This window comes from Mycteria americana, chromosome 13 (assembly GCF_035582795.1).
Source record: "Mycteria americana isolate JAX WOST 10 ecotype Jacksonville Zoo and Gardens chromosome 13, USCA_MyAme_1.0, whole genome shotgun sequence".
In the NCBI taxonomy this organism is placed as follows: Eukaryota; Metazoa; Chordata; class Aves; order Ciconiiformes; family Ciconiidae; genus Mycteria; species Mycteria americana.
In genome coordinates, this window is record NC_134377.1 from 9568774 (window position 1) to 9592168 (window position 23395).

Below are 23395 nucleotides of genomic sequence, written 5' to 3' on the forward strand. Positions count from 1 at the left end.
TGGTCAGAGCTCTCAGCTCTTACTGAGTGCACAGAGACAGACATTTTATGTGTGGAACTGCAACTTTTGGTTTAAGCATTTCCCTGTGATAGGGTGTAATGAGCATCTATGCTCACTGGAATGTTATAGCTTAAAACTATTCAACTATAGCTAAATAAATTCTATTATGTTGCTGTAAGAAAAAGCCTAAAAGACGCAAGCAAACTCTCAAATTGCAGCAGCCCTATGGCATCAAAGATTCCAGAGGAGGTGGGAGTGCTGGTCTCATCCTGCAGGCTCCTTTCTGTTCCTAGCCAAGACAGTGACCAGGAACAGGAACTGTTTCTCATCAAGACCTTGCCTGGGTTGACACCTGGGATGAGAAAAGGAAGGAGTCATTAAGTTAAGTACAAATGTTACGTCCTTGAGGTGTCCTGTCTGTGGGAAGAGAGGTTGTGTTGTTTCTGTTTAACAATTGGTGTATCAGAATAACTCCCTCCATCTCTGGACTGCAAGGACAGCTAACCAGTGCCCAAGGGTATTACACCTCAGCACATAATTCTTCCTTGGAGCTGTCAGATAACAGTCCCAAACACACTAAGCTCACTGGTGAAGCAGCAAAGACCCACATCTTTCCTTGTTCCTCCAGCCACACTTGCCATTTACTGCCTTGCAGCTGTGAGCTGATGGAGGCGGGTTTAGCACACCTCTCTGCCTGACCGTGAGCAAGGACAGAAACAAAGCTCCCCTGTTTTTCATAGCTACTTAGAGCCAGAATTCGTTCTCCCTTCAGTGGCAGTTCTGCCAAGACTGCCACAGGGTCAGACAGATCCTTCCTTCTCAAGATAACCCGCCTAGGTGACAAGAAACGCTTTCCCTCTATCTCCCAGCCGATTTCAGAAATAACTTGGTTGAGGGAGGCAACAAGAGGTGGCAAACTTCACCCGAGTCCTCATTTTGCATGTGCATGTTGAATTTGGGCTCAGGCTAAATTCTCTAAATGACCAAGCCAGGAGAGCGCCTTGCTCCCTCTCCCCATGCTAGCTTGAGAGAGCAAGTAGCAGCGACGATTCATGTGCAAGGTGTGTAGCTGCAACTCCCAACACAGGGATGACACAGTGATCTATTATGCGTTTTCTTATATAAGCAGATACTGACTGGGTAGTTATGTCACGCATCTCTGCTCTGTAAGAGGAATCAAGTCCTTCTGAACTCATACAAAGGGCCCCTGCTAGAACTTAGCTGTGCTCTCTACAGGGGTTGAGCATCAGAGGAGAAAGCAGAAGTCATATTCCCAGTGCTTAGATGAGGCCTTACCACTGTTAGTTGTCCATTTTTGGCTTTAAAGACCTGAGGCTCCTGCCCAACAGTAAACACCATTGTCCCTTCCTTCCCAGAGCCAATGCGAAACTGAAGACTGCAAATACAGACATAATTACTCATTAGATGCTTTCCTCGCAATAGGCTTTAGTCTAAACCCCCTTTATTTCTGTTCCCTTGGCAAATCTCGTTAGATTAGAAGATCAGAGCCCTCCAGCTTAGGTAAATTTCCTAAACAATTGCATTATACCACACAACCCAGAAGGGTTTGATGAATGGAGCATGCCTGCCTGGTCCGGGCATCTGAATTTTCCTGGTGCAATTAAACACTAGAAGATAAGCAGATCTGACCTGGAGAAAACCACTGAACACACAGAATCTAATTACAATTGAAACGCAAAGGCCAGAAAGAAAAGCTGGAGCAGAAGTACAGGTTTCATATGCCAGTTTCAATTCATGTAGAGATTTGAGAGACAGACTGCATCCACCTGCCATTAGCTGGGTGGCATGACTGAGAAGGTTCCTGTGCTCAGCAATCACATTTCAGGGCCTTCTCAGTCTTTTAGGGAGAGGAGCATTTATCCTGAAGTGACCCACAGGCTCAGCCCAGCAGGCTTTCCTCAGAGCTGGTGCTAATGAGATCTGTTGTGAAACCACTAAACCCACCACCTCACGCCCAGGTCACATCAGCAGAAGCCTGAAAAAAGTGTTTTTAAAGTACAGCCACCTATAAACAAGTTTGGGTTTTAAGCAGATGGATCATGGGCAGGTCTTAAAGCAGAGCAGCACACCTAGCAAGGTACCTTTGCTGTACCTAGCAAGGTTCAACCACAGCCATCATGGAAGCAAGCCTCGTTAGCATGGGAAATAGGTTGTAATGATTTTTAATATATTTTCTTGTTCCTGTGCATCCCATCTCGTTTCCCCTGTGCCTATGAAAGGAAGTCATGAAAACAACTGTGCTGCTGCACAACGGACCTCTAATCAGTTCAGGGCACTGTCTGCTGGGGTGATGTTAATAGTTTTGACTTAAGTAGTCCAGGCGTAGAAGTTTTTGAAGCAGGTTCTCCCATAAAATACAGCCTGCACAATACTACCCATTCAACTTCCTTCCTTACCTTCCCTGCACAACTTTAACAAGGTTTTGCTTATTGGCCAGCATGCAGAATTTAGTGATCGTCTCAAAGATATGCTCACACTGAAGTATCACATCTCCCTGGAAACAAAAAAAAGAGGCATAGAGTCATCTGGCATCACCCCAGCACGTAGGCCACTCAGCGGTTGTGCATTTGGAGAAACTCCTTCCTAATGTCAGAGTAGTCACTGCTGTGCAGAAGGCACCGATAACTACATAGCAATTAAAGCAGTCATGTACAAGTTTGGTTTGTTAAACATCCTTTCCAGGGACTATTTAGGATTTATAGTGACTTTGGTTCTAAAAAAAAAAAAAAAAACACAAAAAAAAGAAAGTGAAAACTTTCATGGTGAGACAGCAAGAATGTAAAGGTCTCGCTGATTACAGAATTAGTAAACATCAGACCTTACTTCTAACCACAAGCTCACAGTAGCTACATTTCAGTTTTCTACCTTCTGTTTGTTGGCCTCGGGAACATGAATGACTACAATCCCATCGCTCAGGTTACTGGTGGAAATACCTTCAAATGAAATGCAAGAATTAGAGGAAAAACTACCAAAGAGTTCCACAACACCATCATCATCTTCCCAGTTTTCAAAAAAACCTTCTGGAGATCACTTTCTCCATCATCCACTTATCCATAACACATTTCCAACAGTGGTTATTTAAACATGGTGCGTTAGTTGTTTGCTCCATATCTTTCCATGCTACCTTTGTTTTGGTAGGGGAGGAGGGAGAAAGTATATATTCTGCCCCTGGACCGTAGTTCAGACAATGGCAGGATTAAAAAATACCTACAAAATGGGGTAGGAAAGTTTTTTTTTTTTCCTCCCCTCTATTTCAGCAGGACATGATGTCCTCCTGCATTTAAGTATTTCAAAGAACTGTGTCCTCTTACTCATAACTTATACTTCAAGGAACTGCATGCAAGCACACAGACCCTTTATCCACCCCCCAGGAAAAAGTGTTCTCAGGTAGATCATTGCTTCAAATATCTTTGAAAGACCAAGTTTCAAAGTTCATCTTTCCACCCCCAGGGTCGCTGGCAGAAAGGGAAGCCCCACGCTGACCTCCACCGTTACCTTTCAGAGTGGCGTAGTCTATTTTCTGCTTGATCTTGGCCATTTCCACCACATACGCCGAGGACTGGGTCAGAACAAGTAGCCGGTCTCGTGCTTTGAACCCATTCCTGTCATATTTTATCACGGGGGTCACATACTGAAAACAACGAGTTGGTATCAGCATTTCTCACTACCGCAGGGTCCTGTGCTGGAAGCAGTTCAGCAAGGAGCAGCACTGCACCGCGGAGCTGCAGATCCCAGCTCACAGCATCTGCTCTGCTTATAATAATCTGGGGTTTTTATACTTGGAAATTCAGATGGCAGAATTATGCTTTGAGAAAGACGGTTTACCTGTGCCCTCTATGCCATAACCATGGGAAGTGCAGTGCACACACCTGCACTTCTGCCTGTTACAGCCCAAATAGAGTTAACGATGCTTTTTAAGCTTTTATTAAAAGAAATCTTAAATAATTTTTGTCTAGGTGTATTTTGAGACCTGTCTCCAATTTAAAAGCAAGAAAATACTTGCTACACTGCTATTCATCAGTCTGCCCTGCTACATAGGCATGACTGCAAGATAGCCTCAGGCGTCACAGATCGCCCAGCCTGTGTGACCGGCCAGCTCCAGGACTCCAACGCAACTGGTTCAAGGGCTGCCGAGCTTCAGCTGTCCTTCCCTTACCTTGATCTTCTCACCGTGGATGAGCTGCAGTACTTTGGGGTTTATGTCATTCTCTTCTGAGGAGCAAACCAGAAAGATAAACTGAGCGTAGGCGACAGATGGCCACCACTCCCCACCAGTAAAACACCAGGAGAGCTGCATTAATTGTCTTCATCCCATTAGTCCTTGTCCCCTTGGTACCCTCCCTTCTAAACCGAGGACGTTCACTTCCAGTGACTCCTAAACCCATTTCAGTGATTCTTCCTGCCTGACAAGTAATTCACACTGGGAGTTACTGGCTGCTCTTGGGTCTGTTCTTGGTTCAGGCCCTGGCACAGAAGGACTCGTACCGAGAACCACGCAGAGCATTTTTTCCCCTCTGCACAGTGCTCCAGCTGAAGCTCTCTGGGAGCTTCCAATAACAACCCCAGCATTTCACCCACACACCACTGCCACCGCACCCTACCCAGTCTCCCAGATCCCTTGCCCTGCCAATGCACTACTAGGGCTTTCTTCTCATGCCTTTTATGTGCTTAACACTGACTACGTGGATTCCCAAGATTCACATCTCTTCTTCCCAGCAGCTCCAGTCCTTGGGACTGGATCCCCACAGCCGGCAATGCTGCGCTGCAACATCCCCGCTCAGCCTCCCTGCTCCATCCAGCACAGCGAGGGTGGGTCCTGATCCATCCCAGCCCACGGGGAATTTTACTTGGGTTTATGGCTCTCTGTCCCAAGAGGGATTCCAGGTACCCCCAGTTTGAGAACAAAGTCCGGCAGATTGATCACCACGTTTAGTGTCATTGGACATGACAGAGGAAGAGAATTCAAGTGATAAGGCCCAAACACAGGAGGTGATGCTGCCTCTGTTAGATGAGAATTTCTCTTAGAAACTGAATCTATTTTGCAAACAGGATTTTTCTGAGCAAGAACCATGTGGCAGAGTCCTTCAGGGGTTTGTTGTGTACTCACTTAGACGGGTGTCCACGAAAGGCTGGTTTATGCTCTGCAGGTAGCCCTCCTTCTTCCCTCTGAAAACAGCGCTTGCTACCACTTTTTGCTGTAGCTGTTTTGAAAAGGAACAGCCTTTATCCTCTTAGAGTCTCTCCATCAGTAGCATCACCAGTTACAGTGTAGGCATCGTTACTACACATCATCATCCTTTTACTCATGCAGTATCTACCCGACTCATGCTGCATTTCTTCCAACATCTTTACGTTATTCCTATATTACACCAAATAAAGAGGTAGTATGGACTAAACAGTCCTACGGATCTTTTCTTATTTATGGATCTTTTCTAATTATATGAAGTGCAGTTTTAATGCCATAAGATTAAGACCCATGTGTCTGTAGGAGAACTGCACTGTACATTGCAAGTGCCACCAAAACAAACACCTGACTCCAGGCTCAGGAATGTTTGCTCAGCGAGAGCAGCAGCGGTGTGTCAGAAGGCGCAGTCTGCGTTTCAGACCGTTCACAGAGAGCAGATATCACATGTGCACAGTGTGTTCTAACTCGCACATCTGTGTTCCACGTATTAGTTACCTGTACTTTCCTCTCAGCAGTAACACCTCGGCAGTATTTCCTTACTAGGTTCCTAATGCAGATTTTCTGCAGCATCTCAGACGTCTACATTAAAAAAGAAAAAAAAAAAAGAAAAAAAGTAGTGAAGTTGTGCAGACAACTCCTGCTGCAGTCCTAACAAATACTTGCCTGGTGCAAGCTGTTTTTAACATCTAGTCGCAACTTATTTGAGCTCTCCCAGCCCAGAGCCCCACCTACCAAAGAGCTTTGCCACCAGAGAAGGGTTAATGCCCAGCAGCAGCTGAAGGATGCAAAACACCAAACAGCTGAGTCATTACTAGAGTTACTAAAAGCAGCAAACCCCATCTGTCACCCCCAGAAGAGGCTGCAGCACCGCACACGTAGCGTACCATTAGCATTTCTCTTCACCTTACCTTCCGTCTGAGCTTTCTGATTTCCTGAGCCCACCTCACCCACCGAGCACCGGCCGCAGCCGGCGTGGGAGTGATCTGCTCTGGTCCCGAGCCAGGCTACGGGCAGGATCAAAGGGCCATAACAAATGTCAGCAGCTGTTTCTAAATGAGAGTTCTGCTGGAAGCAATTAGAGTTTGTCCAATTCGTGCACTGAGGCTACCTGTCCTGCCAAAGCCCAAACAAGATGAAAGGGTACAAGTCTACCTGTGCTGCAAGCTTAAAACAGTGTGGGATTAATTTTTTCTTTAATAGGGTTCATGAGTTCACTTTCATGTCAGTGCATCTTCCTTTCTATTCCTTAAAACAAAAGCACCGAGCTCCCTCCTCTCCCTTGGAAACTCAAACAGCAGCACCATTCCTCCCACTCCCATCCTCCGCCAAATACAGGGGATCTCAGGGTCTTCCAAAGGCTCTGCCATCATGCCTGAAAAGAGGACAAGCCAGCAGGAGACCACTGCTCTTTTCCTACATGAAGCGTGCGGACAAGTGACCACAGAACAGAAGCTATCTTCACCTCTCCCGAAGCCTGCAGCAATCCTCACCTCTTCCAGGATGGAAGGGGGTTGGAGCCAGCTCTTGTCCAAGACGTTTTTTGGAATGTGGTCTCTGAGCTTCATCAAGTAGTTGTACTGCACAAGCTGCACAAATTCAATGTTCTCTGGGCAAAGGGGTTTCTTCCGATTGATGAAGCCATTTATGAATCTACAGAAAATATCCAAACCAGAACTTACGCGTTACCTTCAGAAATCAATGGAAATGAAAGGCAAGTCACAGAAGGCACACAACAGGCTAACAGATCATTGATGTTAACTCAGGTACACTGTCACCTGTGTAACAGCAATGGAAACCTTAAGATTTATAATATTCCAAACATTAGCTTTTTTTTCCCCAAGTTCTGTTGACCAAAATACAGTGCTTCAGAGTTAGAAAGGAAGATCAGCTCTACTTCTAATGCAGTATTCAGGAGCTGGGTTTAAGGGAGTGGAGAGGGAGGACCGAATAGAAGAGAACGGACAGGCATGCAAAGGATTGGTTTGGAGATCCTCTGTACCAATATAAACTAGCAGAGCAACAGAAATTTGTGCAAGTCAGAATTCATGAAGAGGCGGCAGGCGTTTCTGATCAACCCCATCTGGCAACTGTCCTTCTAACTACAATGATAGCTTAGAAATGGGTGTGAAGGAGATGGTTTTGACTCACTCTACTGTCCGTACTCTGGACTCACTGTCCAGAGACCATCACCAGGCCGTGACCCACAGCCCTCCCCACGACCACCACACAGTGATAGTTACTTCCTGATTATCTGAACCGCCCACGTCCTCTTCTTGGCCTCCTTCCGCGCCAGCGCTCCTCGCCAACAAGCCTCCAGCTTGATAGCTGCAAGAATTCATCAGGTCTTTGTATTAGTATCAGAGGTCCTGTGCCATACTAGCCTTTAAATTCACATAGCAGAAGTTATAACTGGCTCTTTTGCAGCTCTTCCCATCAGCTGATCTTTAGAGTAAGACGTTTAGAACTTTTTCTTCTCCATACTAACTGATCCGGCACTACCTGCACTGCAGAGCTCAACATTAAGGCAGTGATGTACTGTGCACAGCAAGCAGCTCATCTCAGAAAGCTGGCCTTTGAGCTTGCAGCATTATTTATCAGCCTGTGCACTGTGATAAGAGGGTTTGTTTCCCTCCCAGTTAACGAGCAATTCCCTCGCTACCCCAGAACATCCCCACAAGCACAGCAGAGGGTGCTGCCGCTGCGCAGAGCTGCTCACACAGCTGATGCCTGGGTGACACCAAGAGCAGCACAGGGTGTGAGGAGCTAAACAGAACTAAAGGGACCTCTGTGAATGCTCTTCGTACATCTGTCACCTGCATCTGACCCCAACACCCACAGCCCTGCAGGGAAGCTGTGAGCGCTATCTGCAGCAACACGGATTCGTGACCTCCCAAAGCTGTAACTCCTACCGGAAAGCATAGCCCTAAAGAGAATCCTTGATTCCATACCTGCTTCTCTTTTCTTCTTGTACTCTCTCTTTCCAAGGCATCCTTTATATTTGGCCTGTAGTCTTGAAACTGGCAAAAAAAGCAGAGACATTGCTCGTATCTACAGGATCACAGCATTCGGGAGCCATGCTCCCAGCAATCGGACACTACGTGCCAAGGCACAGGAGGGTCTGCACTATCACTGAGGAACAGAGGTGCCAAAACACCAACAGGACCAAAAGTAGCTGGTGTAGGTAAATGTGCCCTTAGGCAGCCCCATGCATTTATGCATTTCAAGCAGGTACAAACAGGTAACACTAGGATGAGACAGGTAGTTTCCCAATCCCAAGAGAAAGGTACTTAGTGCATCTAGACATGGACCAACAGTTACTAGTAGGACTGAGGAGCTCTAAAGGAGATATGTAGCCAGAACTCAAACAATATAGCTAGTGATTTCTCCCCACCCTGGAAAAAGATTATTCATTTTTACTTGGACTCTCCAGAGCTATGCAGACTAGGGGTCTCAGCTCTCACCATGGTGCATCTGCTACGGGAACCTGGAGCCCAGAAACACAGTTCACTCAGGCTCTGCTTCTTAATCTACATACAGGTGAAGGGAACTGGAACCATACCCAACAGGTGCTTTCTGAATTCAAATGCATCTTCAGTAGCAAACAGAGTCTTTGGGAAACGAATGAATATTTTGGTTCTGAAAAAGAGACCATAAACAACTTAGCCATCGTTTCAGCTGCCCTAACCTGGCTCAGAGTCCTTCAACTAGCTGTAACGCTGACAAGTTACATCTCCTTCCATAACCGCTCTTCATTTGTCTAGCTGGCACATCCTGAAAGGGTGCAAAGGGCTTGGCAAAGGGTGGCAGGGAGAGGGAAGGAAGCAAAAGACCAGTTACTGCACAAGGTCCCAGGTACCCTGGAAGGTGCAGTGTGGAGACCTCTGCCTTTACACAACCTGTAATTCTCAACGCTGGGATCCCTGCAAGTTTCCCAGGAGCAGTGGAGCTCAGGATAAGCAGCTGAAACCCAGTGAAAACAGGTTTCCTTGTCTTAGCTACTATCCTAGACATTAATTCATGGATTCCGATAGCCATAGGTTGAAGGTGACATTAGAGAGCTCTGCCTTGCCCCATGCCTTGTCTTTAGCAGGGAGGACAAGGTTGTCATTCAGGAGTGGTTGCAAACATCAGTTAAAAAAAGAACCCAAGCCTAAGACAGGCAAGTTGCCTTGGTCTGCCCAAGCAAGCAAGGCAGCCCATCTCCCCTAACCTAAAGATGGAAGAAACTAGGCTGGATTCAAGCTTCCATGGAAATAGAAAGGTAAAAATAAAGAGGAAATTTAAGCATCCGGGCTTTTTATCTGTCTCCTTGCTCCTGTGCATTGTATACCATTGGGGTGAGGTTACTTTGGCCTGTTTTAAAGAAGTCACTAATCAGAAGCCGTCAGGTTTGCAGACCCAGGCAGGTCTGCCCAGTTCACATGGTCAAGCAAGAGCCAAGCTAAAGGGATCTGTTCACACCACTGCACCTTGCACCTCTCCAGGAAGGGCCACGCGGTGGCTTGCAGTCGTAGACAGGACAGAGGATCAAATATAGCAAGCACCATGCAGCTGACCAGCAGAGATCACAGCCAGAGAAAGGAAATTTACCTTCCTAATTTGTATTCCTCAGGCTTGTAACCAATGTGCTTGATAAGCCTCTCCACACCCTCAGCTGCTGGCCCGTGCCAATGTGGCCAGGTAGCTGGGCAGAGGGATTTATACCTGAAAGATCAGCAAGACATCAACACAAATGACTCGATGTTTGAGGAACCCCTTCCTGAAACTCTCCCCCTCAAATTCCTCCTGCTTTATTCACAGCAGAATATGCCAAAGCAGATCAAAATGGATACAGACAAGAGACACATACAAAGGTTATCTTTGATGCAGAACAGTGTCTGCTGACACCTCCACGCTTTCTATCACTGGGACTTGACATTTACACAAACCTTGCTCTGAAGCCCTCGTGGGAGGGCAGGTTTACTGACTAGAGGGCAAAACAGTTCCACTTACCTTTGCAAGAAGAGTTCATACTTCCGCCGATATGCAAAGCCGGCTCGTCTCACCCGCAAGTGCTCCATCAGGCCCAGGTATTTCACCTGATGTCGGATCAGATAATCATCAAACTTCCCTGTAGTAAGAACACACATTCACTAGTAAATACCGTCTGTGGAAGCTCATTCACTTGTCCATGTATTGGGACAAATAAGGAAGGAATCAAATCCACAATTACCCAAGGTGATGACTTTGCTGCTAGCTTAACTAAGTTTTATATATATATATATATATATATACACACACACACATATATATATATATATATACACACACACACACACATCTATATACACACACAGAGCATATATATATGCTATACCTAGCTACAAGCTAAAGTCTCCCTCACTTCATTCCTTCATCTCAACTGTGTCTTCAGCCCAATGCCTTACCAGGCTCTTTGTTCTCATTCGGTTTAATACATCGGACATAAGAAGGCTCCTTGGACATCAGGATTTCTATAAGACTCGTCAGACTGTTTTTGAACTGGGTTGCAACCTAAGACAACATTGAAAGAACTTTCTTAGCTTTGGAACTCATCACTGCAGTAACTGAAATCAACTCATTCCCTGCACCCATCTTAAAACTGTAAGTGAAAGGCTGACGTATGCATTAGTACCACAAAGCTTTTGAAGCATAGTCAATCATAAGTTACCTGGACAGAGTGCTTAGCTGGAATATTTGAACCCCTGCCATGCAGCTGGACACGGAAGGCAGCCCTTCAGAAACTAACTACTGTTGGGTGCTAGGCACAGGGCTCGTTTTAGAAGGATGCATTAATAACAACATTAAGGTATGTCACTTTGCTAGCTGCTGTCTCAGCAACAACACTGTTCAACTACTAGGAAGCTAGCAGGAGCGTAACACCAGCAAGAGAGTCCACTGAATTCAGGACTAAGGACAGGATCAGTGGTTAAATCAAGACTGGGGAAGTTGAGTTTATATTCAAGGTTAAGATGAAAGATGAAACTCACAGTCTCTGGTCTCCTCCTGTTGTCTAGTTCTGATAGTAAAAAGCAGTCTCTAATGATGCCATTTTTAGAGTTGCACAGCACCTGAAACAGGAGAAGTGAAAAGCTGCCATATTTACCAGCCATGCTGTTCCTACTCTGATGCTTCTAAGGTTGAGCAGCACAGCTGTAAGGACATGCATGTAGGTGCCTAAAGAACATTCCTAAGGAGAAATGTATGTTCTTGTTTGCTACAGAAATTAAATACATCTTCTGCAAAACGCTTCTGCTTCAAGCAAGGTAACTTAAAAGAACAGCATCCTATTTTTGTTCTTACCTCTTTCAGGTTTCTGTACAGTAGATCATTATTCTTCTCCAGAAATCCTGGGAAAAAAAAAGTTTAATTCTTTTGGAGGCTACATACTTTAGCACAAAATCTGGACATTTATATCCTCAAAATTCTCACTGCATTCACTTTTAAGACTTCCAAGTAACAGTACCTTCAGAGGGCAGATATTTCATAATTCATCTTCCTGTCAAGTTATCATCTACCACATTGGCTTAAAAGCTCAGGTAACTTCTATGCTGGCACTTTGCACACACTCACCAACAGCACAGTAAGTGACTTCTCCTGCGTAGTGAAGGAGGCGGAAATCCACCCAGTCAATGGATTTCCGTGTTTTCTGGTCTGCAAGCTTGCGACTGCAGAAGAAAAAAAAAAAAACCAAACCCAAGAGAAAAAGCAGCAAACAGACTTCCTCAGCTTGTAGAAAGTCACCTGGACAAAAAGCAGCTGTAGGACAGCTGGAGGTCTAGTGCTTGCTCCTATTGATGTGGCTCTGACTATACAGTTATGGCCCATAATCAAATTACCACTCGTCTGTCCATTCTGAACAGCTAGCAGCAGAGAATGGGAGTCAGCTACCATAAACTCCTCAGAATATCTGCGACCTATCCATTGCCATTCGGCAATGATCACCCTTTCCAGAAGTATTAAGATTTCCTCCCATAACATTCATTTAAATACATTCTCACTGCAGACGTGAGGAAAAGATCACCAGCTTCCTCAATTTCAAAGTGAGATCGGGGCAGGGGGGAAGGATTGTTTGAGATATTTTGCCCTAAAGCAAGAACCCAAATACAAAGGGGGAATCAAAATTTTCATGAATAGGTGGAAAATTTTAGAAAGCAAGGACTCCTGGGGGAAGAAAAAAAAAAAAGAGCAACTTAACAGTTTAAATTTCAGCTTTGTAAGCAGTCACTAACAGCAGAGTTGTGTGTCACAACAGCACATTAGTACATCAAAGTTCCCTTCCAAGCGTATCGCCAAGTACAGATCCTGTTTAAGTAGCTCTAGTGCTTCTATTTAAAGCTTTTAATCAAGCAGAACAGTATTAAGGCACATTGTGGTGACAAGGAAGTTGGCTACAAATTTTCCACTTGGCTGTGATGAACTTCAGAGATGTAGAAACGGTGACAATTCAGCAGTGTGACTCTGAATTGATGACTTGTCAAAGACTTTTGGTAGGCTTCTGCTGGGAACTGCCAGAACAGCCCAGCGCCAGCGTGTTCAGCTGCCACCAAAACTGAATCCAAAAATACTACAAATTGAGTATTAACCAAAATGCCACTCATCTGGGAGATCTGAGCAGAAGCATATTTCTTTCCTTTTCATACTCAAAGCTCACACATATCGAAATGGACTTAAATATTTAGGTACCCCTCACAGCCACACGAAGAGGGCATTAGGCTCCTCTTCACAATATCTTCAGCTTTCTCTGGAGTCACCGGGGGACAAAGCCATCTATGGCCAAAGCCATCTAACCTTCATGGACTAAAATCATGGGCCACGGCCATCTAATCTTTACTCCCTTATTTTAGCGTGGAATGAAACCAGACTCAAAGATCAGTATCACACTGGTAAAGAGACAGGAATCCCCACCACCACCTCCCCAACACCCCAGATCGTACTCCAGCAGCGTAGCACATTACAACATTAGACAGTGGACAGGCTGCTGGATTTTCTTTGGTACAAAGCAAAAATTGTTCCCTCCCCAATACTCTGTTATGGCTAAGAGACAGGAAGAGTTTCCTCTGTGATAGGATACAGAGTGTAAATGCATACGTCACGAAGTGGGCATGATCTCCTACTTTCTCTTCCAGCTTTTCCAAGAAACTCAGATCAGTTGCTTCACCAGGTCGTAAGCATTCTTCATCCTGAAACAGCAGGCACTGGATCAAACGCTGCTCTGAACAGACTACTCCCTCCTTGCTAATATTTAGTACAACTTTGTTATGCAAAACCAAAGAGCTTGGTTACAATTTGAGATGAGGTCTATTTTATACAAGCAATTTCCTAGTTAAATATAGAGCTTCATTTACCTGTTTTCAGTAGAACTTTTAAGATAAATCAAGTGAAGTCAAATCTGCCTTTTTCTTCCAAATTTGGCAATGCCCTGCCTCATCCTTTATTATTTGTAGTTCATTTAAACAAAAACAGTGAGAAAGATGACATCATTAGACACCAAAATTCAGAAGGACCTGAAGGACTCTTGGTCTCGATGAATCACAGAGTTGGAGAGGGAAGACAAGCTTACAGATTACCCTTTTCTAACCCAAGAAACACAACTCCTCCTGCTCCCCCAATTGTACTATGTGTAGAAAAGTCCTGCTTGAAAGAACAATCCATTGCAATGTGAAGCTACTGCTGAGCTTCAGCAGCACCTTCTCTGGATTACAATGTACTAATCCTCTGTCTTCTGTACTGAGGCGATAAAAATTCTCAGCTTTGTGGACATGTCAGAGGTGGTGGCAAGGGACAACTCAACTTCAAGTTTGGCTCCAAGTCTCTACAGGAAGATTACTAGATTTCTTACTAATTGGGGTTTGCATGCAAGAAAGTGTCATCATGGTAGTTAGCTTGTGTGCTCAAACTCCTCCCCATGGAACTGCACACTTACTGAAGCAAAAAGCATTACACAGCATTGCAGAACAAGCTCCTTATTAAAGGCTCTAGAGAGAGCTGCCTTCAGCCTCTTCCATTTCTCCTGCCATCTCTATGAAGGCACAAAGAGGATCTTCTTCAGATCAGTATTTTAGGAGCAGTAACAACAAAAGGGCAAGGAAACAAGAGAAAGACCTACAGCTCAGGAGGAGGCAGGCAGCTCTCAGGTTTCTCTCCCAGCTGAGCCCTTCTGAAGCATCAGACATCAAGGCTAGCAAGTCACGTAAGCAGATAGATGGGATGAATTGTCCTCTTTCATCTTTACGAGAGCCTGGATGTCTGGCTTCAGGTGGCTATGGAGAAGCACTCCTGGTGTTCTGCAGTCTCCCTAATGGTACTTGGAAGAAGCCTGGGTCCCATCCCTGTTGCTGACTAGAGCCAGCCAGGTTGCTGCAGGTACCTTCCTTCTGCGTCTCTGTCTCCAAGCAAAAAGTGGAGAGAATGGCCTAGGTCTGCATTCTCAGGCACTCAGAGTTGCTGTGGAAGGAGCATACCACCTCTAAAACACACAGCTCTCCAGCAAGCAGACCCTCTACCTTAATCTTCTGGGTCTTTGTTTACAAGGTCTTTATTTACATTCTGGATAATGCAGACCCATCACATAATTAGAAGAAAAAAATATGATTATGAACCATTGCAATAGGGCACAAGCATGTATTTTAATTTAAGTAGCACAAACTCTGTTCTTACCAGAATGGAGATTATTCCTTTATGCTTCTGCTCAACCAGGTCACAGATGATCTTGTTGTTAAAATATGGAATTGGTTCCCACTGGAAATAAGGGGGGGGGGGGGGGAGGGTGGGGAAGGAAGACAAGTTTTAGAGGAAGATCTTTTCCTTGCAATTTTTAAGTTCTTTAGAGCCAGGCTCCAATCCCAGTAAAGATCAGTGTTGTAAATTAGGACCAAACGAGCTCCTACAGAAACAAACAATGACAGCACATTGATCCATCACCCCACACTACGGTCTGCCTGCTTTCAGCAGCCCAGACCATCCTCTTATTCTCTACATGAATGCACTTCATCATCCACTGTCTTACACTGTTGGAGCTCCCCATTTCTACAGGGACATTGCCACTGCTGACCTTTTGAGTTTTGGGGAATGTCCTGCTCCTTTCTTAGATGATGTAAATTAAATCTAGGCTAAATTACACTGCAAAAGGGGTTACGGAATGAGACCTGTGGCTATCTTATACTTCCCACGTGAACAGTGCAAACTAAAAAAAGGAAAAAAGCAGGATGTCTTCTTCACTGATGATGAAGAGCATTCAGTGTAATGGCAGTTCAAAGAAAAAAGGAGAGGAAAAATAGTAAGTTACCTCTATTCCTTCCAGTTCATATTCTTCCTGCTCTGCTTTCAAGGTCATCTCAATCAACAGCTGCTGGAGCTTCTCATTGCAGTAATTAATGCAGAACTGCTCAAAGCTTCAGAGTGGTTAAATAAGCATTAGTTTATATTTATTGCATGGACAGTTTTACTTCTCCCACCACTACCTACTGTCTTCCAGCCAGACAGCACATTTCTATACAGATCAAATCCATACATTCCTCCCACACTGTTGTACCAATGGCTCAAATCCAGGCAAGCAGTCCAAGCTAAAGCTTTCACCAGGGGGTCCAGCTAACCCAGTGCACTCAGATTTTGCAGTCACCTGTAGCTTGCCTTGCTGGGATAAGGGTACACTCAAGAAGCCATGGAGGACTTCAGCACATGCCCTCCATGCCTCAGGAGCTGTGGTTACCTGTTTGTGTCCAGGACTTCAAAACCATAGATATCCAGCAGACCAATAACTGTTTTCCCAGTTGAATCCTGTTAAAGACACCATTGCTCTAATTGCTGCTTCAGCTGATGCTTCTTCCCTGCATGTTTCATGCTGCTTTCTTCACCCAAATTTTAAACTTTCTCTTTGAGAGCTTTGTTTCACATGCCAATGGAGTAGCCACTTAAAGAGTTTTAGCAGTTCATTACCTGCTTTAAATGTACCACCTTCCACACCTAACTAAACAGTTTTCCAGCTCAGTGCTGTGGGATGCCCCTATATCAATTACCAAGCATCCAAGATATTTGGTGATGGGTGCTGCAGGGCCTCACTGGAGAAGCTCTTGCTCAGTGCGTTAGGAGCACCCACCGTCTAGGAGGACACTAGACAAGAAACCAACCTTGTTGGCTAGAGAGCCATTAATTTTGTTGACTAGCCAAGTGAAAGTTCGTCCATAAATCGCCTTTGCTACTGCATCCCGAGCGCAGAATGCCAGATCCACGTTCAATGGGCTTAGGACCTAAAAATAAAGATATGCTGGAGATGATAAACACCACAGATGATCAGAGCAAACTTCTGCAAAGCCAGTTCATAATTGTGGCTTGGAGAACCAGCCATGTTGTTGTACACCACAGCACAGCGCCCAGCCTACCTGAACTGTAGCTGCCTACAGCTTTATTTACCAGTGTTACTTCAGTCTGGTGTAGGGCCACATGCCAGCAGGATTGTGATACGACATTTTGGATAGTACTAATTTAGATAAGTGGGGAGAAGTATTCTGACTTCCTTTTAGTTTTATTTTATTACCTTGGTACAACATGCTTGAAGAACGGTTTTTACCAGTGCTTTTCTTTGTTTATGCAGCCCAGTTTCCCAGGAAGCATTCCAGGGACTGAACAAAAGGAAATTATTTGGCTCAAACACAGGGCTGCCTGCAAGTCCCTGTTCCTAGCTTTTTAACAGTAACTACTTTGTTCAGCAGGAAAATTCCTATACTGGGAATATGTTTTAGTTTAACACCTCAGGCTAGAAGAGGAATATAATATGGAGGAGAGAGATAGCCAGAGGGATCTGTTTTTACTGTAACACTGCTAAGAACAGAGCTCCTCATCTGTCACCACCACTAGTTGGGGTGACTCCCAGCTGCCTGGGGTTACACAGGACTACTCGATACCTCTTCAGATCTGGCTTCGATCTTCCGATGGGTGAGAGCTTCCTGCAGAATGGACAAGTGCACACCCAGTAGCTGCAGAAAAAGAAATACTTGCACTCAGAGTATGGCCAGCAAGAGACTGCTTAAATAAGCATTACTGTGTGATCAGTAGGGCATAACCCCCCAGTCCATTCCCATTCATTTCAGGGGATGCCAGCCTTGGTAGATCTCAGGTATACTCATCTTTGAGCAACAATAAGTAAGGGAGTTTCAGAGAGATGTGCCACAGACAAAAGGGGCCCTAGAATTCAAGATAGTTTATAACAAGAGCTGGGTATTTAAATAGCAATCCTTCTGCTTTTGGGAACAGATGTTTTTGTCCTTAAGAGGAAAACACAGCAAGATTAAGGCTTTCTTCACAGCACTTGTAATACTGACACTATCTCGGAAGAGATACCTTTGAAATCCATTTGATCTGCGTGCCATCGCGAATGATGGCATGTCCATTGCTATCTTCTTCAAATTGAATGTTCCCGAGGTGCAGCACACTGGCAACAATTCCAAAGAGATGCTAACAACGAGAGATATACCATTAGAAAACAGGTTCCCATGGCTCCATGGTGTGGTACTAATCTTTGCTATACATGCTAATAAACAGAATATTGGCTAGGCTGAAGGAAGTGAGTCAGACAACCTGCTTCAGAGATATGCTACCACCAGTTGCTGTTGTGCTGTACCAAGTGATAGAGCTCTTCACCCACCCACTCCCTCAGTCTCCCCCAAATGATGTCCTATTCCATCCTTAGCACCTCTCCCAAGCAAGACTGCTTCCATCACTTTTAAGGAAAGACAGCAGTGCACTCCTTAAATTCCCTTTCGTAGGCTCAGTCCCTTTAACATGCATACCTCTATATCTTTTTCAGTAAAGTCAATGATAGAAAAAGCTTTGCGGACTATTTTCCAGTCATTCTTGTCATTAATAGAAAACACTTTGGCACATCGACCCTATGCAGTAAAAGAAAGATGAATTAGTACAATTAATTGGCAAAGTAATTTTATTATGAGCAACAAACATAGCGTATTACTGGGAATGCTACTTTCATTTCCAGTTTCCTCAGCCTGTATAGATGCAGTCTGCAACTAGCTAGCAAGTTTATTTCACTCCTGCTAATCCTGAAAGTGGCTCATTTGATCAGATCTTTCAGCATATACTTAAAGCTTCAAATAACTTAAAACATTGAGCTTCTATAGTGATTACCATAAAATGGCTAAGCCTTGTGAAGAGCTTGAGTTTACAGCCATCTTCCATTTTTATGGTAATAATACCTTCTGCCCAAGTATTCTTCACTACCAAGGAAGAAAGGAAACTGAAAGCACTACCACGAAGTGAGCTATATACTGCATAACCATACCTCTGGACCTCTATAATATGAGGTCCGTAAATCCCAAGAAACTCATTTTATACCCAGCCCTGACACAGAGGCGTTAGAAGAGATGCCTTTATACAAAGTGTAACCTGCAGCCAGATGCTACTCTGCTGTTTAGTAGCTCAGACTGCTCTTCCAAATGAATCAAGAAGTGTCTTGATCATACAGGAGGGACCAGGGCCATCGAATGGTTTGGTGACATTTGCCTAAGAGTGTTTACGTTCTCACAGCAGCAGCACAGATGGCAGCAGTAAGCCATTCTGCACACACAGAACATGGGGAATGCACAGTTAATAAGAGATCTGGTGAACGTGACTTTTTAAGCTCTGATGGCCTTGCTGTCACTGGGTCACGTTGCCCAAAAGCTTGTTTCTGTCCCCACAACTATATCAGCTGATCCAATAAGAGATATTATTCCTTATAAGCCACTTATCACGTGCATCCTTAGGCCATAACAGCTGGAACAGTTCCTGCTACAAAAGCACCCAGGGTAGAACAGAGTCCAACAACCCCAGAGCAAATACGTTTGCAACCAACCTGCCTGCAAGTTTCGCTATAACATGACACACAGTGGGTTCTCCTAGCAGTTCAGCAGCACGCTTAGTAAGCGAGGAAAGCTGCATTTGCAATCCCTACAACTCTGGATGCAAGATACAGAGAGAGGGACAAGATACAGAGAGGGAGAAGCTCTCACTGACCTGGATGAGATACGCGTACTTTTGGGGGTTGCGCTCCAGCCCAAGCCAGCAAAGAAGATCCTTGTCTCCACCCTCTAATAACTGGTAGAAAATATGGAAATTCCTTTCTCCATGGTTTTGATGGACAACTCGGGATTTCTCAATTAGGTAACTGAGGATGTGCCCTCCTACTGGAGCTCCCTAGCAGAACAGAGCAGTCAGATCAACACCAACAGATATAAATAACATCATTGTGACGGCTGTTCCTCCACACCTAGGAGCAAGGAGCAGTGTCAGGAGAAGCATGTTTCTGCTGTTACTTATCTGCCATCTTGTGTTTAGTTAGTTAGTTACTAATAGTTAGTATCCAACAACAGTACAAGATGTATCTAAAGAGTTTGCTGTCCTTCTAGCGTAACTTGTGCTTTACAAGAATTTGTATTAGCTTTCTACTGAGCCCTGGCAGTATTGCCAGTAATATAAGAAGCTTTCAGCATGTATAACTAGTCACTTTACTTGCAAAATGCAACGTCTGTAAAGACAGGGTCAGAAACCTGCAGTGTAAGTCTTAATAAATCCTGTGCTGCCTGGTAAGCGTCCAAGAGGTTCACTGATACAGCTTGTTTTAATAGCGGTCTATTAAGTTTGTTCTCACCTTAAAATCAAATTGGATATCCATGTATTTCCCAAATCTACTCGAGTTGTCATTACGCAGAGTTTTTGCATTTCCAAAAGCCTATGGATAAACAGATAGATTAAGTCACTTCTCATCTTACTCAGAACCTGACACCCATAGTAGGACAAAGCTCCAGAAATAAAGATTTGCTGCATCAGCTGAGTCCTACTACTGAATTTAGTGGGATTAAAGAAATACAAACTTGGTGGACTTGGCAGTGTTAGGTTTATGGTTGGACTTGATGATCTTATAAGGTCTCTTCCAACCTAAATGATTCTATGATTCTAAACTAATGTATTTCCCTAGCTTTAATGTGGAATTCAGCTAAACAAGTTATCACTCTCTCTTGCATGACCTATAACCAAAGCCACGAGGAACTGTTGTATGCTGTACAGTTTCCTTGTACTCCCAGGTTTCAGCTATCCTCCGCTATAAAACCCAAGTTTAAATTTCTAAACGTTAAGTGATATTAAATCCCAAGCATTCTTTCAGAGGTTGTGCTGCCAAGAGGCCAAATGTATGTTATTATTTATGTTATGCATGCAGGTGCAAAATTATGTAAAACAGGAGTCCATTCCTGGGTGCAGGTGTGTGGAAAAAGGAAAGTCTTGCAGGAAAGTCTTGTGGAGTGAGGCCATCTACACCAACTCTTCTGCATTTTGTACCAACTCTTCTGCATTTTGTACCTTTATTTAGTTTTTACCTCCAAAACAGGATTGGAAAGTAGCAGACGGTCACGGACAATCTGCAGCTGCTCTGTAGTTGGACAGGTTACTGCGTAATACTGCAAGATCTTCTTGGATGCTTCTGTCTTCCCAGCTCCGCTCTCCCCAGAGATGAGGATGAAATGGTTGTTGTACTCGCTGCACATCACCCGGTAGGCATTGTCAGCTATGGCATATCTGAACAAGGATCACAAGAAGCATTCAGAGGAGAAGCATCCGTTCCAAATGGCAACAGGAGGCAGAGTATCAAAGGTTTTTCAGAAGTACTTACTCCTCATCTAACATTACAAGTATTGGACATGATGGGAAAGCACAGCTCAAAACATGAGACTGACTTGAGGTCTCATAGTAAAAACCCAGTCTGTATTTGAGGGACAGATAGGGCTTGTTCTTTTTCCCACTGTTGCTGTAGGATTTATACAGGCTGCCTGTATTCCTGGTGAATATAGTTTATACACAGCAGGGACTCCCTCTTCCAAAGCAGAGGAGCCAGTTTTGATTCCAGTAAAGGGAAGATCTCAACTTCTGCTGGTAGAGACAGATACAAAGATAACCAATAGTGGAGCTTTCACCAACATACCACTTAAGGAAGGAAAAGAAAAAAGAAGGAAAACCTACTTAGCAAACCACCCAACAACTTCCGACCATCAAAAAAACCCTCCAGCTCAGAGTTCAGAAGTTCAGGTTTCTTCCCCTCCTGGGAAGTCCAAGTGGAGGCTGTGCACGAGCACTGCACTAGTCCTGTGGTTGCCTGCACTGACACCAGGCCTCAGACTACAAGGCAAGATGACTGGAGTGCTTCAGACAACTGAAGGAAAAGATGTTGACTTGCACATGGACACAGTCAGGCAGTGGTCCGACTAGACCACGTGGAACGAGGAGGACACGCTGAGCACTACTCTGGACAGTAATCTTCACAATAACTCTTTCCCTACAGTTTCCCCAACATCACTTCTGCAATCCTTTTGTTGCCCTTTAATTCTCACGGTCAGCTAGAAGACAGAGACAAATACATCCTTACCTACAGGAAGATAAGAATACTGGCATTCACCAGACCTAGTAACTGTGGATACACATCCTTGTTGCTGGTACACAGCATTACAGAGAAAACTCAATTTATTGCTATCAACTGAAATCTTAAGGGTTCTACTTACAGATGTGGTGGCAGTTCAAAAAAGTTTACCCCTCGATAAAGCTGCATCTGTGTCACGGTGTAGATATCCAGCTCTTTGTAAGGGTTGACAGATACAAGAAGAGTACCAATATATGTCTGCAGGGAGAAAAGAAGGCATACAGGTGGGAAACCTGTTCCATCACTACAATGACAGCTCCCAAAAGAGGAGTCAAGGACATCAGGACATTATGCAAGAACAACTGGAAAAGACGGTACAGAAATTGTTACGAGATAAGAGGGGTGGGGGAAATCACAAAAAAACCCTCCGCAGGCATCACTATTACAAAGCCAATACCAATTTCTTCCAAAACCCACCCAGTTAAGAGTGGACTTGAACAATGACAGCAAGCTTAGAACCTTATATTTCATATACAAGGTCTTGATATCTCATGATGCTCATGGGATTTTTTTTTTCCCTACTTAAAGTTTACATAATCATGCATTTACTATCCCAGCTCTGTTTCACAAAAATCTCTTGAAATGACCAATAACTAATGCTGTGAAGGAAAGCCAAGTAGGATGTCTATGGAATACATAGACAGCTGTTCAACAGAGAAGATTCCCTCTTGACTGTGAAAGGCGATCAAATAACACATTTCAGGACACATTACATTTTCCCTTATTTGTATACATTTTCAGCACATCAAAATGCCCTGTTCTACCTTCTTTTCAATTCTTTCCATTAGTGTTATACAAATATCAGTCCTCATGTGACAAAGGACATGTTTAGATACTACTTGCCACTGCTGTAAGCCAATGTATAACCTTGGGGCTGCTGAGAAAATGGACATGGCTGTGAAGTCATCTTCGTTTGCACCATGAAGTACTCAGCACTTTCATACAAGTCAGACACCACGCTCAGCGCTGCCTTGCCTTCCAAGGTAGTAAGGGAATAGGGAAGTGAAATGCTATCTTCTGCATGTTGTTTGGATCTTTGTAAGGCAACTCAGAGCAGGCCAAGACTGTATTATCTTCATTAGCAAAAGTAGACAGACTGCTACTGGGTGATCACTCTGCTGGGTACTACTAACATCTAGCAATGTGTCTCAGAGCACAATGAAACCAAAGCTGGGAGAGAATTCTCTGTATTGATAGTGCCTCCTGCCCCTGCAGTTTTCGCTTGCATCCCATCTAGATGTGCAACAATTTGTTATTTTTTATATATATATATGTGCCACACTTAGAGACATTTCACCTGCTATAGGCTACATGAATCCACATGACCAGCACTTACATAGATGAGGTTCTCTTGGTATCGCTTGCGAAGGTTGTTCAGGAAAGCGGTCTCACTGGTGTGGGAGTCCAGAAGCACAAAGTCCTGCACCCCAACTCTGTCCCGGGCTATCAGAGCCCCTTCCATATTTGCGTCAGTGTTATCTTCCACTTCTTCTTTCTACAACACCAAGGTTGTATGAAACAGGTTTAGGAGAGAGCAGATAGCTGAGACCCTTAGGGTCCCTAAGTCCTTCCCCATACCCCAAGGTCAAATCAACCTTGCATGGGTAATGCCAAGAGATTATTATCCAAGCTGTTATTAACACCTTCCCCAAAGATGGCAATTTCATACCATGTGAGTTTGCACTCCAAATTCTTTACAGTCCAGACATCCA

General features: G+C 44.3%; 2 protein-coding genes across 2 annotated transcripts in view; one reads left to right on the top strand and one right to left on the bottom strand.

Annotated features, from left to right (window-relative positions):
- SVOP (SV2 related protein) overlaps positions 1 to 23395 on the top strand; it is a 243850-nt gene that overhangs the window by 82817 nt on the left and 137638 nt on the right. The window lies entirely within an intron of this gene.
- On the bottom strand, positions 329 to 23172 carry MYO1H (myosin IH). Its single transcript, XM_075515997.1, has 31 exons — positions 23020 to 23172; positions 21766 to 21881; positions 20590 to 20788; positions 19866 to 19946; positions 19232 to 19411; positions 18013 to 18111; positions 17564 to 17677; positions 17128 to 17199; positions 16354 to 16473; positions 15936 to 16003; positions 15513 to 15618; positions 14885 to 14965; positions 13316 to 13407; positions 11798 to 11892; positions 11528 to 11574; positions 11215 to 11295; positions 10633 to 10738; positions 10199 to 10316; positions 9797 to 9910; positions 8766 to 8842; positions 8155 to 8223; positions 7447 to 7531; positions 6697 to 6856; positions 5702 to 5785; positions 5129 to 5222; positions 4178 to 4233; positions 3517 to 3652; positions 2887 to 2954; positions 2418 to 2515; positions 1297 to 1396; positions 329 to 352 (listed from the first exon to the last, which is right to left on the bottom strand). Exons 1-31 carry the CDS (start codon positions 23143 to 23145, stop codon positions 329 to 331), a joined length of 3066 nt encoding a protein of 1021 aa, XP_075372112.1. The 5' UTR covers positions 23146 to 23172.